The 17,240-nt window shown below is 45.4% G+C and overlaps 1 protein-coding gene across 1 annotated transcript in view; it reads left to right on the forward strand.

Annotated features, from left to right (window-relative positions):
* Nucleotides 1-17,240, forward strand: part of LOC117528785 (serine/threonine-protein kinase SMG1-like) — a 163,229-nt gene that overhangs the window by 128,394 nt on the left and 17,595 nt on the right. Inside the window, exons 14-15 of the mRNA XM_034191410.1 lie at nucleotides 932-1,062; nucleotides 11,577-11,738. Coding sequence (XP_034047301.1) covers nucleotides 932-1,062; nucleotides 11,577-11,738 — 293 coding nt within the window. The remainder of the gene's footprint in view (nucleotides 1-931; nucleotides 1,063-11,576; nucleotides 11,739-17,240) is intronic.

Below are 17,240 nucleotides of genomic sequence, written 5' to 3' on the forward strand. Positions count from 1 at the left end.
GCATATTGTTTGTCCGATCACATTTTACACTTGTCCCGGACAATCGGACAAGCCTTGATGTCGATGCCTGATAATGTGTTATTGATATTTTACCCCGATTTTCAAAATATTCTGTAAGCTTTAGCTGTGGTTTTTGAAATGCTGTAACTGTCTTTTCAGTCTTCATGTAGTTTAATTGTTCTGAGTTGATGCATCATTTGGTTTACACTTAAATGGAAAATCATTCCAGGTCCAGCTTCCATGTCATATTCTGTTATTTCAATATGAACATGACAGTTCAAATGAAAAGTTGAATCTACTCACTCATCACTCATCTTCATCTGCTTTTCCGGGTTCGGGTCACGGGGGCAACAGCTCCAGCAGGGGACCCAGACTTCCCTTTCCCGGGCCTCATTGACCACTTCTGACTGGGGGATCCCGAGGCGTTCCCAGGCCATTGTGGAGACATAATCTCCCACATGGATGTGCCTGGAACACCTCCCTAGGGAGGCGTGCAGGGGGCATCCTTACCAGGTGCCCGAACCACCTCAGCTGGCTCCTTTCAACATGAAGAGCAGTGACTCTACCCTGAGCTCTCCGCTGATGACAGAACTTCTCACCCTATCTCTAACGTTGAATCTAGGATCATTTAAATATGTGCTTCTTTGGAGATAATGAAAATGTATCATTAGATACAAAATGAATTTGGATTCTGGGGCCCTGTGAGCCCTAAACCCCGGCTACGATATATCTGTGATGAAAAAAAAAAAAAATTACAGACCCCTATATTCTTTGTAGGTGGAAAATAGACAGTGGATCAATCAATCAATCAATCAATCAATTTTTTTATATAGCGCCAAATCACAACAAACAGTTGCCCCAGTTATTCTCCTCACTGTGTACTTAATGAGAGATTTTTCCTCTACTCATCCTTTGTGTCTCCTCTGTCCAGATGTGGGCACTGTCTCCCACGGTCTTCACTCTGCTCAGTCGGGACCTGACTGTGGTGCACTCGGAGTTGGCCGTGCACTATCCTGCTGTGCAGCACGCTGTGCTGTACACCCTGTACTCGCACTGCAACAGGTAAGGCGCAGCTGGTGAAGCTCTCACACCAAACAAATGCACCTGAAGGTCACAGAACATTTAAAAAAGTACTGATGATTTAATCAGAAGAGAAGCTTTTTTAAAGCTGTTTTCAAATGAATATGGGTTAGTCAGTTTTTCATAAAAAGCACATAAGCCAACAACAGACAAAGTGTGTGTGTGTGTGTGTGTGTGTGTGTGTGTGTGTGTGTGTGTGTGTGTGTGTCGCTGTGGATGGTGGGTGAAAGGCTTTATGAACCGGGCAGGAAAAACGAAGCCTGAACATTGAGACGCTTGGCTCATTTTGGGTCTTTGTGACATCATTTTGGGGTCTGAGTGGTGGTCCTCATAACGGTTCAGCTTTGGTGTGGCCATGAAAAATTATGAGCTGTTTATTTCCTCAGTAGCTGTGGAATAACACGACCTAACAGCCTCAAGCTACCAATTGCGGCTACAAATTCCAACACCATTTCCAACTAAAATGACATCGCACGCTAATTCCATTTGATGTAAGTATTGAGATGATCTGTTCAGAGAATTAAGCACCCAACAAGCCATATTTCAGATATTTGTAATGCGGTGCTCCAAAGAAGACTCTCCTCCACACCATCGTCTGAGTGACCCGAGGGTCAACACGTGACCTGTCAGTCAGAGCAGCCACGCCCCCTAATGTGTTGGGTAAACCAGGCTTCAGTTAGCGTTGCAACAATGTCGTCTGTCCGCAAATGAAAACGTGTTTAAATGAGACCCTTGGTTTGCTCCTCCCTGGCGTCCGCTGCTCCTCCGGGGCTGCCCGCCTCCCCCCGTCCAGTGGTTTCCCTGGCGCCTCCGCTGGATCTGGGGGCCCCGTGGGGCCGGTGTATGTGGCCTCCTCCCCTCGCCACGCCTCTCCTTCCGCCTGATGCTTGGGGTTGGACCTCACATGTCACCAAGGTTGGGTAGGATTACTTTGAAAGAATACACGTGGATTACATGTATGTATGTACATACATTTAGATTACTTGTAATCTGATTACAACCCCTGGCAAAAATGATGGAATCACCGGCCTCGGAGGATGTTCATTCAGTTGTTTAATTTTGTAGAAAAAAAGCAGATCACAGACATGACACAAAACTAAAGTCATTTCAAATGGCAACTTTCTGGCTTTAAGAAACGCTATAAGAAATCAGATAAAAAAATTGTGGCAGTCAGTAACGGTTACTTTTTTAGACCAAGCAGAGGGAAAAAATATGGAATCACTCAATTCTGAGGAATAAATTATGGAATAATGAAAAACAAAAGAACGCTCCAACACATCACTAGTATTTTGTTGCACCACCTCTGGCTTTTATAACAGCTTGCAGTCAGCTTTACAGGTTGGAGCCTTGTCATGGACCATTTTCTTCAACTTCCATCAAAGATTTTCAATTGGATTAAGATCCGGACTATTTGCAGGCCATGACATTGACCTTATGTGTCTTTTTGCAAGGAATGTTTTCACAGTTTTTGCTCTATGGCAAGACGCATTATCACCTTGAAAAATGATTTCATCATCCCCAAACATCCTTTCAATTGATGGGATAAGAAAAGTGTCCAAAATGTCAATGTAAACTTGTGCATTTATTGATGATGTAATGACAGCCATCTCCCCAGTGCCTTTACCTGACATGCAGCCCCATATCATCAATGACTGTGGAAATTTGCATGTTCTCTTCAGGCAGTCATCTTTATAAATCTCATTGGAACGGCACCAAACAAGAGTTCCAGCATCATCACCTTGCCCAATGCAGATTCGAGATTCATCACGGAATATGACTTTCATCCAGTCATCCACAGTCCACGATTGCTTTTCCTTAGCCCATTGTAACCTTGTTTTTTTCTGTTTAGGTGTTAATGATGGCTTTCGTTTAGCTTTTCTGTATGTAAATCCCATTTCCTTTAGGCGGTTTCTTACAGTTCGGTCACAGACGTTGACTCCAGTTTCCTCCCATTCGTTCCTCATTTGTTTTGTTGTGCATTTTTGATTTTTGAGACACATTGCTTTAAGTTTTCTGTCTTGACGCTTTGATGTCTTCCTTGGTCTACCAGTATGTTTGCCTTTAACAACCTTCCCATGTTGTTTGTATTTGGTCCAGAGTTTAGACACAGCTGACTGTGAACAACCAACATCTTTTGCAACATTGTGTGATGATTTACTCTCTTTTAAGAGTTTGATAATCCTCTCCTTTGTTTCAATTGACATCTCTCATGTTGGATGATTCATGTCAGTCCACTTGGTGCAACAGCTTTCCAAGGTGTGATCACTCCTTTTTAGATGCAGACTAACAAGCAGATCTGATTTGATGCAGGTGTTAGTTTTGGGGATGAAAATTTACAGGGTGATTCCATAATTTATTCCTCAGAATTGAGTGATTCCATATTTTTTTCCTCTCCTTGGTCTAAAAAAGTAACTGTTACTGACTGCCACAATTTTTTTTTCCTGATTTCTTATAGTGTTTCTTACAGCCAGGAAGTTGCCATTTGAAATGACTTTAGTTTTGTGTCATGTCTGTGATCTGCTTTTTTTTTCTACAAAATTAAACAACTGAATGAACATCCTCCGAGGCAGGTGATTCTATAATTTTTGCCAGGGGTTGTACTTTTGGATTACATTTCAAAGTAATCCTACCCAACGCTGCATGTCACACCCTTTTAATGCACTTCACCAGGTTAGTACCTGCACGCACATCATATTGGGTTGTAAGTAGCACATTGTAGGGTTCACATAGATTTGCGGTAGGGTGTTGGGAATGGGTTTGCGGGGCAGTCTGTGGCACAGCTGTGCGCTGCAGCCTTCCACTGTGCTCTCCATCTGCCACTCCTGCCTTGCAGTTTTAATGCACACACCTTACTTCTACACGTTTAATAAACACCTTCACCAATTTAGAGTTTGGGTCACTAGGCGCTGGTGGGTTTGCAGGGCAGGCTGTGGCACAGCGGTGTGCTGCAGCCTCCCACAGCAGTCTGCCACCTGTCGTCTCTTGCCCTGCTTTTAATGCAACCCTTTATTTTTGCACACTTGGGGGGCCGTACACAGCAAGGAGAGATTAATTGTAACAGCTATGGTGGGGTTTGTAGGTGGGATGAGTGTGGCTTGTGGGGTTGGCCCTGGGTGGCTGTGGATGTCTGGGGCTCTGGGGTGGGGGGTCTGCCTCGCCGGTTCTGCCATGGTCCCGTGGGCCTGTGGGGCCTGGGGTCCCGCGGCCTGTTGTGGCGGTTGGTGGTGGCGGTGGCGCACAGGTGTTGGCACTGGGGGGTTGGCGACTGATGGGGGATGGGGGCCGCGGTCTCCGCGGGATGGGCCCCGCTCTCGCGGTCTCCTAGTCATGGGCTTTGGTGTTTGGGGTGGGGTCCAGGGTGGGGTCCGTTTTGGGGGGCCCTGCTGGCTGCGCTGGGGGGCCTGGCTGTCGGGAGGCCTTGTACTCTTCCTGGCCCCGGGGTTGGGCCTCGCCGCTTGTCTGGGGGCCGGGCCCGTCCTAGTATGGCTCAGTGGTCCCTTCCTTGTGCTTTCGATTTGGTTGCGGTGGTTCCTTTCCCTCCATCCTTGCCGCCGCTCTTTCCCTCCCTCTGGGGCCGTGGCCCTGGTGGTGTGGTTCTAGGGCTCTCCCTATTGGTGGGTCTATGTCCTGTGCGCTTCCCTTAGGTATAGGGCTGATCCCCGTGCCTCCATGGGGAGGGGTGGTTTCGGGGGTGCGTTCCGGTGCAGTCAGGCCGCTCCCCTGTTGGTTTGTTGTGTTGCGCGGTGACTCTGGGGGCTGCCTTTCCTGGCCCCTGTGCCTTTCCGCTGCTCCTTTTCTCCTGGTTTCCCCGGGGCCCTGCGTCCTGGACCCACATCTGTCGGCGGTCGTGGCCGGCTGCGTGGCTTCTGACGTGCCAGAGTGGTCCATGTCACATGGTAAGGTTCTGTACTCTTGTCTTGGCCCAACACACCAGCCACAGTAGTGATCGGATATTTAGCTGTGATCTGGGTCTCTGTGTGTGGATGGTTGCGTGTTTGTGTCCGTCACCACAATTCAGTTTTTGGGTGCTCTCAAGGGGATTAACACTACGGTGTTCTGGATTAGGGTATGGATGCTCACTAATTGGACAACACACTGTTGCTGTCACTGTTTGTTCATGTGTGGTTGTTTGTCCTGTTATTTTGTATGGTTGGGGCCCTGTCTCCTCGGTGTCTCACGTCACAGTTACTGTCTTCACCACACGTCTCTCGTTTTTGTCTGTGTTGTTTTGGTGGTTGGCCCTTCCTAATTGAAGTTGGCAGACTGATGGAGTTGATACATTGAAAAAAGTCAGAATACATTATTTCCAGGAGTTAATTGACTTTATTACTGATTTATCTGATTTTCTTCTGGTTTATTGTTTTTCCTGTGCCACCCTGCAGGTGTGCGCTCTAATTTGTTATTGCTTATCATTCTTTCTGTGACTGTGGAGCTGCAGCCGGCGATGGCGCCCGGGACAGTGGATGTGAAGATGTTATACTGGATGTTGACATTTTCGCGATCTGACTAAATTGACTTTATTTAACAGAGTTGTGAGAGAACTTGAGGAGGTGAGCCTGGAGGAGCTGCAGCCAGTCTGTAATGAGCATTTATTTTTCTTTTAATTGTTCACATGTGCTCTTTGAGCAGTATAGCTGCTGCATTGTGTTACCATATAAAAAGTTCTACAACAGTCCTGCGTGATTTATAGCTCGACAATAATGGAGCACAGCAGGAATCATAAATTGAGTCAGGTAGCAATACAGTCACCTTAGGTACCGTAACGTTGCCTCAATGTGAATGAAAACTACTTCCATTCTGCATCCAGTGCTCTATGCCAAAAATCCACAAAAAAAAAAGAATTTTTTTACTCTGGTAAGAAGAGGGGAGGCGGTCTCTTCATGTACGCACATAACGATTGGTGCTCGCAGAGCCGTGTCATTAATGAACGCTGCTCATCAAATATAGAAACTTTGACTGTATTATTCAGACCATTCTATTTACCGAGGGAATTTTCTGCTGTAGTTATCACTGCTGTTTACATTCCACTTGAGGCCAACGTGAGCACAGCTCTGAGTTATCTGTATGACATCATCACCCTCTAGCAAAAGGCTTACCCTGAAGGGACACATATCATAGCTGGTGACTTTAACAAGGCTTGCTTGAAAGCAGTGCTTCCAAGAATTTATACAGTATGTTAAGTGTCCCACCAGGGGTAGCAATATACTTGATCATGTATATTCAGACATTAAGCATGCCTACAGAGCTTTACCACTGCCCCATCTTGGCCTGTCAGACCATGTCTCTCTTCTATTGGTACCAGCTTACATCCCTCGCAGGAAGAAAACAAAGCCTGTGACAAAGATAATTCAAACCTGGCCCAATGAAGCTCTCGAACAACTTCAGGACTGTTTCCAACAAACTGATTGGGATTTATTCCACCATTCTGACCTGGAATTATATACACAGCAGGTTCTTTTCTACATCAACTGCTGTGTGGATAGTGTCACAGTGCAGAAACGAGTCCGGAACTTTTCAAACCAGAAAGCATGGATTACAAAGGTCTCCATGCTTATACGAGCTCGTGATAGGGCCTTCAAGTCAGGAGACCAGGCCTTAAACAGCTGCGCAAGGGCAAACGTAAGACAAGGTATCAGGAAGGCGAAACGGATGCACTCAAAAAATATTGAGAAGAGCGTCAGGAATAACAACGCGAGACAGGCATGGCAGGGATTGAAAGGAATTACCAACTATGAGGGAAATACTGCCACCATCTCTGACAGCAGTGCCTCTCTGGCGGAGAAGCTGAACTGCTTCTTCTCAAGGTTTGAGGCAGCTTCTCTACCCTCACACATAAACATCCCTGCTACAGACCAGAGGGTTCTGAGTGTTCAGGAACATGAAGTGAGGAATGTGTTTAGAGCTGTGAACTCAAGGAAAGCCACAGGCCCAAATGGTGTACCTGGGAAGGTCTTGAAAGCCTGTAGCTATGAACTAGCAAAGGTTTTTACAAACATTTTTAACTTGTCCCTTGCCAGTGCCACAGTCCCCTCCTGTCTTAAAACAGCTACAATCATTCCAGTAGCCAAAAAACACAACATAAAGAACTTGAATGATTATAGACCTGTTGCTCTCACACCCGTGGTTACCAAATGCCTAGAGAGACTGATAGCACAGCATATAAAACCCAACCTTCCTCCATCATTTGATATCCATCAGTTTGCATATAGACGAAATAGATCCACTGAGGATGCCATAAATACAGCCCTTTACACAATTTTACAGCACCTGGAACGAAGTCACACGTATGCCCGGATGCTGTTCATTGATTATAGTTCAGCATTCAATGCTATCATTCCAGACATTCTTATCAGGAAACTTCTCCATCTCGGCTTCTCTTCACATCTCTGTTCCTGGATCCTGGACTTCCTTACACACCGTCCCCGAGTCTGTTAAACTTGGTTCTCATTTTTCCTCTTCACTGACTCTCAGCACGGGCTCCCCTCAAGGCTGTGTGCTAAGCCCTCTGCTATATTCCTTATATACATTTGACTGCACGTCTGCTTCCACAGCCAACACAATAATTAAGTTTGCAGATGATACAACTGTCATTGGCCTCATCTCAGGGGGGGATGAGACATCATATCGCAAGGAAGTCCAAGGTCTGACATTGTGGCGCTCTGTGAACCTCAACTTGAACATAAACAAAAGAATTGATAATAGACTTCAGGAAGAACAGGATCGATTACTCGCCCCTCTTTATAAAAGGTGACTCAGTGGAAATTGTTCAAAGCTATAAATTTTTGGGTGTACACATCACAAACACACTCTCTTGGGCAGTGCACACAACTGATTTAATCAAGAAGGCATCGCAACGCCTTCACTTTCTCAGAATCCTAAGGAAACATCTCAGCAGAGCAGTAATGAAGTCCTTCTACCACGCTGTCATCGAGAACATGTTGACCTACAGAGTCACAGTCTGGTATGCAGCTTCTACAGCAGCAGAAAGGAGGACTCTACAAAGGATGGTGGAAACAGCACAGAAGATTGTCTGTCCTCTTCCCTCCCTGGAAGAAGTTGCAGGTGCTCGATACCTTTCCAGAGCCAAAAACATTTTAAGACTCTTCACATCCTGGACAAAAAATATTTAACCTTATGCCCTCAGGCAAGTGGTACAGAGCCATAAAAACACATACGAATAGACTTTTGAATAGTTTTTACCCTAGAGCCATACAACATTTAAATAAATTACAATTACACTGACAACATTGGGACAATACAGAGCAGGGACTGTGCAATAATGTTTTTTTTTTTTTGTAACCTATTAGTTTTGCTATGTTTAATCATGTATTGATATTTAAGGTTGTATTATTTATTGCGACTGTTATTATTGTGTTGTGTGTGTGTGGGTGTGTGTCATCACGTGTGTGTGTACTGCGATGGGTATGTATGTGTGTGTGTGTGTGTGTGTGTGTGTGTGTGTGTGTGTGTGTGTGTGTGTGTGTGTGTTGCTATGCCACTGTGATGAGTCTCTGGTAATTTCGTTGTATTACTTGTACAATGACAATAAAGCCTATTACCATTACTCAAAGTCTTAGTGATGCCTCACTCCAAACTTTTGGTTATATGTCCAGAGAGCTTGGCAGACTGATGTCAACCCCTACCATCACTAGATGTCAGGTGTGGCTTGCGCAGTCCTTCCTGTCCGAATCCTGCAGAGGTACACTCAGTTCACTGCCAGTTCTTCCAGGCCAAGTATTTGGACCTGCGGCCCAACAAACTTTGGAGCGTGCTGTTGAGGCTAGTAAATCTTGGTGACAGTTTGTCGACCTACACCGGTCTTCCAGGCCTCAGCCAGTCAGACGTCCTACAGCTTTTCACTCTACATCCAGGCTCCCGCCTACTTCCAGAGCTGCACGTGCCTTCACAGTTGAGGGCCAGCTCTCCCAGCGGCCTGCCTTTCGGGAGCCTACGGGCAGACCCCAGAGAACTGAACGGTTTCACAGAGCTTCCAGTAATCGTGCCCAGAGGTCCTCAGGGATGTGATGCAGAGGTGGTCAGGTCTGACTGCCAATGTTTGGCCCCAGCTGTTTTTCACGAAATCATCTCAGCCACTGGGAGGCTCAAGTTCAAGACCCATGGGTCATTTCAACCTTGTTCGAGGGTTACAGAATTCAGTTCAGATGTCACCCTTCAAAGTTCAATGGGGTGAGGATGACTGTTTCTGACCCAGTACAGTCTGCCGCCCTACAACGGGAGATTTTGGAACTCCTGGAGAAGGGGGCCATAGAGCCACTCCACAGTTCAGACCAGCTCAAGGGGTTCCTATCCTCGATCGCCGATGTCTGAATCATTATCTCAAGGTGCTGCAGGTACACATGCTCAAAACAGTAGATGTCTTTCAAGCTATCACACCAGAAGACTGGTTCATAAGTGTCGACTTAAAGGACGCCTATTTCCATGTGCCAGTGGCGCCTCGTCACAGGCAATTTCTCTGCTTTGCTTTCGAGGGTCAGGCATACCAGTTCAGGGTGCTTCCTTTCGGCCTCTCTCTCGCTCCTTGTAAATTTACCAGATGTATGGCTGCAGCACTAGCCCCACTGCAAGCTTTTGGATTAAGAATCCTACCCTACTTAGACGATTGGCTTGTCTGCGCTCCGACTCAGGAGCAGGCGCACAACGACACAGCTCTTCTACTGAACCATGTCTCTCAGTTAAGACTCACAGTGAATTTTGCAAAGAGGTCTCTTGTTCGCAGTCAACAAACGACCTTCATCGGCATTGCCATCAACTCCCTGACTATGACTGCATCGCCATCCCCGCAGAGAGTGGACAATGTAATTTGTCGTCTCACACATTCAACGGGCTGTGAACGGGCAGTGTCGCCAGTGGTGCCTGCTGCTACATGGGCTTCGTCCTGTACCTTCACCCGCTATTACAGACTGAATGTGGTTGTTCCTCCTGCGGTGACTTTGGCCGTGTTGTCTGCCTCCACTCCCCACTGCTGATGCGAGGTGAGTGTGACTCTTCGTGACCTTGTTGGTATTAAGTCATCCAGGTGCTAAAGCACAGCCCTCTGGCAGTCAGGAGGAATTCATAGAACCGTAGTTACATTCGTAACTCTCGTTTTATCACACAGCACAATGCCACAGGCGTCACGCATGTTTACTGCATGCATGTCCACCAGAGCTGTTCCCTGTGAATTGAAAGTTAATTTCTCTACCGTAAGCTGTCTCCAAAGGCGTTTCAGAGAATTTGGTTGTAGGGCTGTCACAAAGGATCATGTTGATAATCGACTTGTCACTGATTATTTTTGCAATTAGTCGACTAATCAGATCATACGTACATTGTGGCTGATCGCACCAGTATGCAGCTGTGTTTTTTGGCATTGAGCTCCAGGTTGTTGTGTCTGCACCAGGACACCAGGGGATCGATCTCCCGTCTGTAGGCCGACTCGTCCCCATCAGAGGTGAGTCTGATGAGGGTTGTATCGTCTGCAAACTTCAGGAGCTTCACAGACTGGTGACTGGAGGTGCAGCCGTTGGTGAACAGGGAGAAGAGGGGAAAAAATGCAGCCTTGGGTGGGATCCGGTGCTGATGGACCATGTGTTGGAGACACCGTCGACACCCCCCCCCCCACCCCATACCCCAGCTTTCACGAAGTCAGTGATCTGCCTGCAGGTGGAGTCGGGCACGCCAAGATCAGAGCGCTCGTCTTGTAGCAGGGCCGGCATGACCATGTTGAAAGAAGAGCTTAAGTCCACAAACAGAATCCTGGCGTAGTTTCCTGGGAGTCCAGATGCTGGAGGATGGGGGGGTGGGGCTGCGTTGGCAGCGTCATCTACAGACCTACTGCTGCTAAGTCTAACTACTCAGTTTGCTCCACGCTCTGGGTGCAGACAGCAGTAAATCAATGCTCAGATTATGGAAAATTGTCAACCAGGGTCTTCATTTGATAACCCAGCTGCAAATTTTTTGCATTTCATTGGATCTGGATCTCATAAACTGACAAGGAGAGTATTTTCTACACAGGATAGTCTAGAAACCTAATATCTACTTTAACAGGACATGACAGTGGCAACATCAAAAACCTGCAATTTCCCAATGAGACAGCACAATGTAAACATTACTTGTGTTTACAAGCACAGTCGGGACGTATTTCATGATGGAAGTAAGATCATTTGAGATATTGGAAAAGTTCAGCATGGGGACTGTGATCTGCTGTAACAACGTGAGGCTCCTAACATGACAAATACTTTCATCAAGAATGATTTGTGCTTCATAAGAACAAGAGAAAGTTTGACCCTGTGAACATGTTTGACGATGTTTGTACTGTCCCAATCCCATGATTAATAGTAAAGTTGACGCCCATTTCCGTGGGAATCCGGAAAAGATGTTGGGCTCTGATTTGAAGCACTGGAAGTCGAGCTTTTCCTTGAAGAAATGTAAGAAACAGGTGAAAGATAGTCACTGTATTATTTTCTTTAACGTGCCCGGTGTCTCTGTTTATCTGTCAGACATGACCACTTCATATCGTCCAGCCTGTCCTCATCCTCTCCTTCCCTCTTTGATGGAGCTGTCATCAGCACCGTTACCACGGCAACAAAGAAGCACTTCAGCATCCTGCTCAGCCTTCTGGGAGGCCTGCTGGAGAAGGAACACCTGCACGCTGAGACCAGGTCCGAAGCCTTTTGTCCCGCACAAATGATTCAGTACAGATTCCTCAAACCTGCTCCTCCTCCTCACCGGTCACACCAGTGAGGAGTTCATCATTCACCTGTGGCTGTGATCAGTATTACCCAGTGTTATTTTGGTATTTTGCCAATCAAATGTTCTTTAATTTGGTCCGTCTACTGTTCAGCAGCATCATGAGGACAATAACAAGGTGGACATGGGAGATTAACTTCTTACTATGATGAATGATGTCTGTGTCCAGTGTTATCAACTGGGCCAGCTGGTTTCTGTGTAGCGCCACACCAATGACCATCATCGCATACTTCTCAGAATTTAGTAGGAAGATATTACCGGCCCTTCAGTTTTCACTGATGATAGACGATCCTCTAAAGTCCTGGTGTGAGTTTTTTTTGCATTTATTGGCATGTAAAGCTGAATGTCATCAGCATAGAACGGTACAGTCAGTCTGTAGCATCACAATTAAGAAAGAGATGCTATGTACAGAGAAAATAACAGAAGGTCTAGCACGGAACCCTGCAGCATGCCGTATTTTACCAGTGCAAGGTTTAAAGTAATAGTGTTATAGAAGGCTCTATGAGAACATCTACATAGGTAAATATGTCAACCATGAGAGAACCTATGGACCAATATACAATGATCAACCATATCACTGAGATCGAATGATAGCAGCACTGTGGTGGTATCAGAGTCCATCACACCCAGATTATTCACCACTTTGATAAGTGCTGCCTCTGTGGAGTGGTGCATTCTAAACGCTGTCTGCAGTGTCTGAAAGAGGGCATTTTCAGCACGATGAGCCACAAGCTACTGTGAAACCACTTTTTCAGGACTTTTTGGAGCAGAAGGACAGATTCAATATCTGTAATTTTTCAGTGACTCTGGGTCTAAGGTTTCTTAAGAATATGTTTGATCACTGTTGATTTCAAGCTTGGAGGCACAGAGGTTATTAATATTGAGTACACATACATGCCCTTAAACAGTTTAGTTGGTATCAGGTCAAATAGGCAGGTTATACTTTTACCAGAGTCCTCGAATTGCAACTATGTATCACTGAGAGAGTGTAAAAATTGGTGCATGTTGGCTTTCTGCTAGAAAAGTTCCCTACAGCAAGGATCACTTAATGTGCCTGAAGCATGCTGGGATGCCTGGAACAGTATTCTCTATTTTCTCTACAGAGTAGTCCAAGAAATCTTGAGTTGTAAATGGCAGACAGACGGCTGCACTTGAATGTGTTTGGCAAGTGTCAAGCAGGAATTTTGAGTTGTGTTAAGGCTGAATAACAAAACCCTCTGTGCATCCAAAAACACATTCTTATACTCCAAAACACAGTCATGCCTGGCAAGATGAAACATTAGAGCTATGCTATTTATGCTTCAGAGTGAGGGATCATTAATGTTCATTAAATCAAGCACTTCACAACTTAGGCCCATGAGATTTTATAGTCTGCGGAACCAGTGAGCGTTAAATTCAACCTGTCAACAAAAGATGATTGGGTCACCTGGCACTAAGATCAGTCATGGTTGAGGTGCAAATGTGTCGCTGACATGCAGGTATCCGTTTCATTGGACAGGATAACAACCCTTCATACTGAACCCGGAGGTGATCTGATCCTGGGTCTGTATGAGAAGCTGTGTCAGTATCAGAAATGGCAATATTACGAGCAGGGTCTAAATCCAGCGCGTTGCCACTGCAGCGACTCGATCCCGGCATGCACTGATGCAAACCCAACCCTTCTGCAGGGCTTACCAACATGGACATTAATCTTACCAACTAGGATCTTATCAGCATGAATCACCAAGTCAGACGTGACATCACGTATTTGTATTACGGCCAACATGACCATGTGGGGGGGGGGCAAGCTTCATCTAAAGACAGTTGTACATTTGGTTTCACTGCAGTTTCAGACAAGTCTATCAGATCTAAACTGTGTCCCACTATTAGCTGATTAGTCAGTGATGGTAACGGCGACCTTGTGGTAATGAAGCCCAGACTGAGACGCTTACTAGACTCGGCAGATGCTGCATTTGAACTAGGAAGTGATTTTGCCTTAATGTGAGTCACATGTCTCAGTTTAGGTTTGCATAAGCAATTGGCATGTGCCAAGAGTGGTCCAGGTGGGGATCAGCTGGAGTATATGACCGCTTCTGTCAGCTGAACTGTTAATGGGCACGACATTTGTATAACATGAACCTCCTTAAAAAAAAAAAATTCTACTTTGAGTGTGCTGCTGGGTACAGGACACAGTCTCAATATAAAAGAAGTCCCTCCCTGTCTGCCCTATCACTAAACCTGTGGATTTCACACACAGCTTAATAACTGTCCCTCCATAGAACTTCATCCCTGTTCTCTACAGAACTTTGCCAGCCACCTATTTAAGGATGTGAGCCTTGTCACATCCTCCCACTAGAGGACAAGAACATGAGGGTCAATTTTTACATTTCCTAGCAGGGTGCCATAGACTGTAAGATATGAATATACAGACCATTAAAATCCATCATTGAGATGTCATTATATACTTTTTTTTTTTTTTGGATGGGCTCACTGGAAAGCCACAGAGTGCTCTTTTTGGCAGCTATATTAGGACTTGAGCGGGAAACAAACATAAAGGAAATAATTGTTGCCTGCTACTTTATTGTTTATTCAAACAACACAACTGGGGTTTTATTAATTGAATAAATTAGCAGTTTAGGAACATGGGTTTTAAATATAACAGACCGGTACACTACGAGTTACATTCGTGCCACATATTTGGCATGGTCTCTGCAACCGTATCGAGTGATTAAGACACTCTTCTGTGGGGGGAAATAAATTTTACTGTGTGCCCATCATGTCGGAAGTAAACTCATATAATTAGTTGAAATGATTTCTGTTTATTTTTACCCAAATAATACATTCAACAAAAATATAAACGCAACACTTTTGGTTTTGCTCCCATTTTGTATGAGATGAACTCAAAGATCTAAAACTTTTTCCACATACACAATATCACCATTTCCCTCAAATATTGTTCACAAACTAGTCTAAATCTGTGATAGTGAGCACTTCTCCTTTGCTGAGATAATCCATCCCACCTCACAGGTGTGCCATATCAAGATGCTGATTAGACACCATGATTAGTGCACAGGTGTGCCTTAGACTGTCCACAATAAAAGGCCACTCTGAAAGGTGCAGTTTTGTTTTATTGGGGGGGGGGGATACCAGTCAGTATCTGGTGTGACCACCATTTGCCTCATGCAGTGCAACACATCTCCTTCGCATAGAGTTTATCAGGTTGTCAATTTTGGCCCGTGTAATGTTGGTCCACTCCTCTTCAATGGCTGTGCGAAGTTGCTGGATATTGGCAGGAACTGGTACACGTTGTCGTATACGCCGGTCCAGAGCATCCCAAACATGCTCAATGGGAGACATGTCCGGTGAGTATGCCGGCCATGCAAGAACTGGGACATTTTCAGCTTCCAAGAATTGTGTACAGATTCTTGCAACATGGGGCCGTGCATTATCCTGCTGCAACATGAGGTGATGTTCTTGGATGTATGGCACAACAATGGGCCTCAGGATCTCGTCACGGTATCTCTGTGCATTCAAAATGCCATCAATAAAATGCACCTGTGTTCTTTGTTCATAACAGACGCCTGCCCATACCATAACCCCACCGCCACCATGGGCCACTCGATCCACAACATTGACATTAACCCACACGATGCCACACACGCTGTCTGCCATCTGCCCTGGACAGTGTGAACCGGGATTCATAAGTGAAGAGAACACCTCTCCAACGTGCCAAACGCCAGCGAATGTGAGCATTTGCCCACTCAAGGCGGTTACGACGACGAACTGGAGTCAGGTCGAGACCCCGATGAGGACGACGAGCATGCAGATGAGCTTCCTTGAGACGGTTTCTGACAGTTTGTGCAGAAATTCTTTGGTTATGCAAACCGATTGTTTCAGCAGCTGTCCGAGTGGCTGGTCTCAGACGATCTTGGAGGTGAACATGCTGGATGTGGAGGTCCTGGGCTGGTGTGGTTACACGTGGTCTGCGGTTGTGAGGCTGGTCGGATGTACTGCCAAATTCTCTGAAACGCCTTTGGAGACGGCTTATGGTAGAGAAATCAATTCAATCAATCAATTTTTTTTATATAGCGCCAAATCACAACAAACAGTTGCCCCAAGGCGCTTTATATTGTAAGGCAAGGCCATACAATAATTATGTAAAACCCCAATGGTCAAAACGACCCCCTGTGAGCAAGCACTTGGCTACAGTGGGAAGGAAAAACTCCCTTTTAACAGGAAGAAACCTCCAGCAGAACCAGGCTCAGGGAGGGGCAGTCTTCTGCTGGGACTGGTTGGGGCTGAGGGAGAGAACCAGGAAAAAGACATGCTGTGGAGGGGAGCAGAGATCGATCACTAATGATTAAATGCAGATTGGTGCATACAGAGCAAAAAGAGAAAGAAACAGTGCATCATGGGAACCCCCCAGCAGTCTACGTCTATAGCAGCATAACTAAGGGATGGTTCAGGGTCACCTGATCCAGCCCTAACTATAAGCTTTAGCAAAAAGGAAAGTTTTAAGCCTAATCTTAAAAGTAGAGAGGGTGTCTGTCTCCCTGATCTGAATTGGGAGCTGGTTCCACAGGAGAGGAGCCTGAAAGCTGAAGGCTCTGCCTCCCATTCTACTCTTACAAACCCTAGGAACTACAAGTAAGCCTGCAGTCTGAGAGCGAAGCGCTCTATTGGGGTGATATGGTACTACGAGGTCCCTAAGATAAGATGGGACCTGATTATTCAAAACCTTATAAGTAAGAAGAAGAATTTTAAATTCTATTCTAGAATTAACAGGAAGCCAATGAAGAGAGGCCAATATGGGTGAGATATGCTCTCTCCTTCTAGTCCCCGTCAGTACTCTAGCTGCAGCATTTTGAATTAACTGAAGGCTTTTTAGGGAACTTTTAGGACAACCTGATAATAATGAATTACAATAGTCCAGCCTAGAGGAAATAAATGCATGAATTAGTTTTTCAGCATCACTCTGAGACAAGACCTTTCTGATTTTAGAGATATTGCGTAAATGCAAAAAAGCAGTCCTACATATTTGTTTAATATGCGCTTTGAATGACATATCCTGATCAAAAATGACTCCAAGATTTCTCACAGTATTACTAGAGGTCAGGGTAATGCCATCCAGAGTAAGGATCTGGTTAGACACCATGTTTCTAAGATTTGTGGGGCCAAGTACAATAACTTCAGTTTTATCTGAGTTTAAAAGCAGGAAATTAGAGGTCATCCATGTCTTTATGTCTGTAAGACAATCCTGCAGTTTAGCTAATTGGTGTGTGTCCTCTGGCTTCATGGATAGATAAAGCTGGGTATCATCTGCCCAACAATGAAAATTTAAGCAATACCGTCTAATAATACTGCCTAAGGGAAGCATGTATAAAGTGAATAAAATTGGTCCTAGCACAGAACCTTGTGGAACTCCATAATTAACT

This window comes from Thalassophryne amazonica, chromosome 16, assembly GCF_902500255.1.
Source record: "Thalassophryne amazonica chromosome 16, fThaAma1.1, whole genome shotgun sequence".
Taxonomy (NCBI): domain Eukaryota; kingdom Metazoa; phylum Chordata; class Actinopteri; order Batrachoidiformes; family Batrachoididae; genus Thalassophryne; species Thalassophryne amazonica.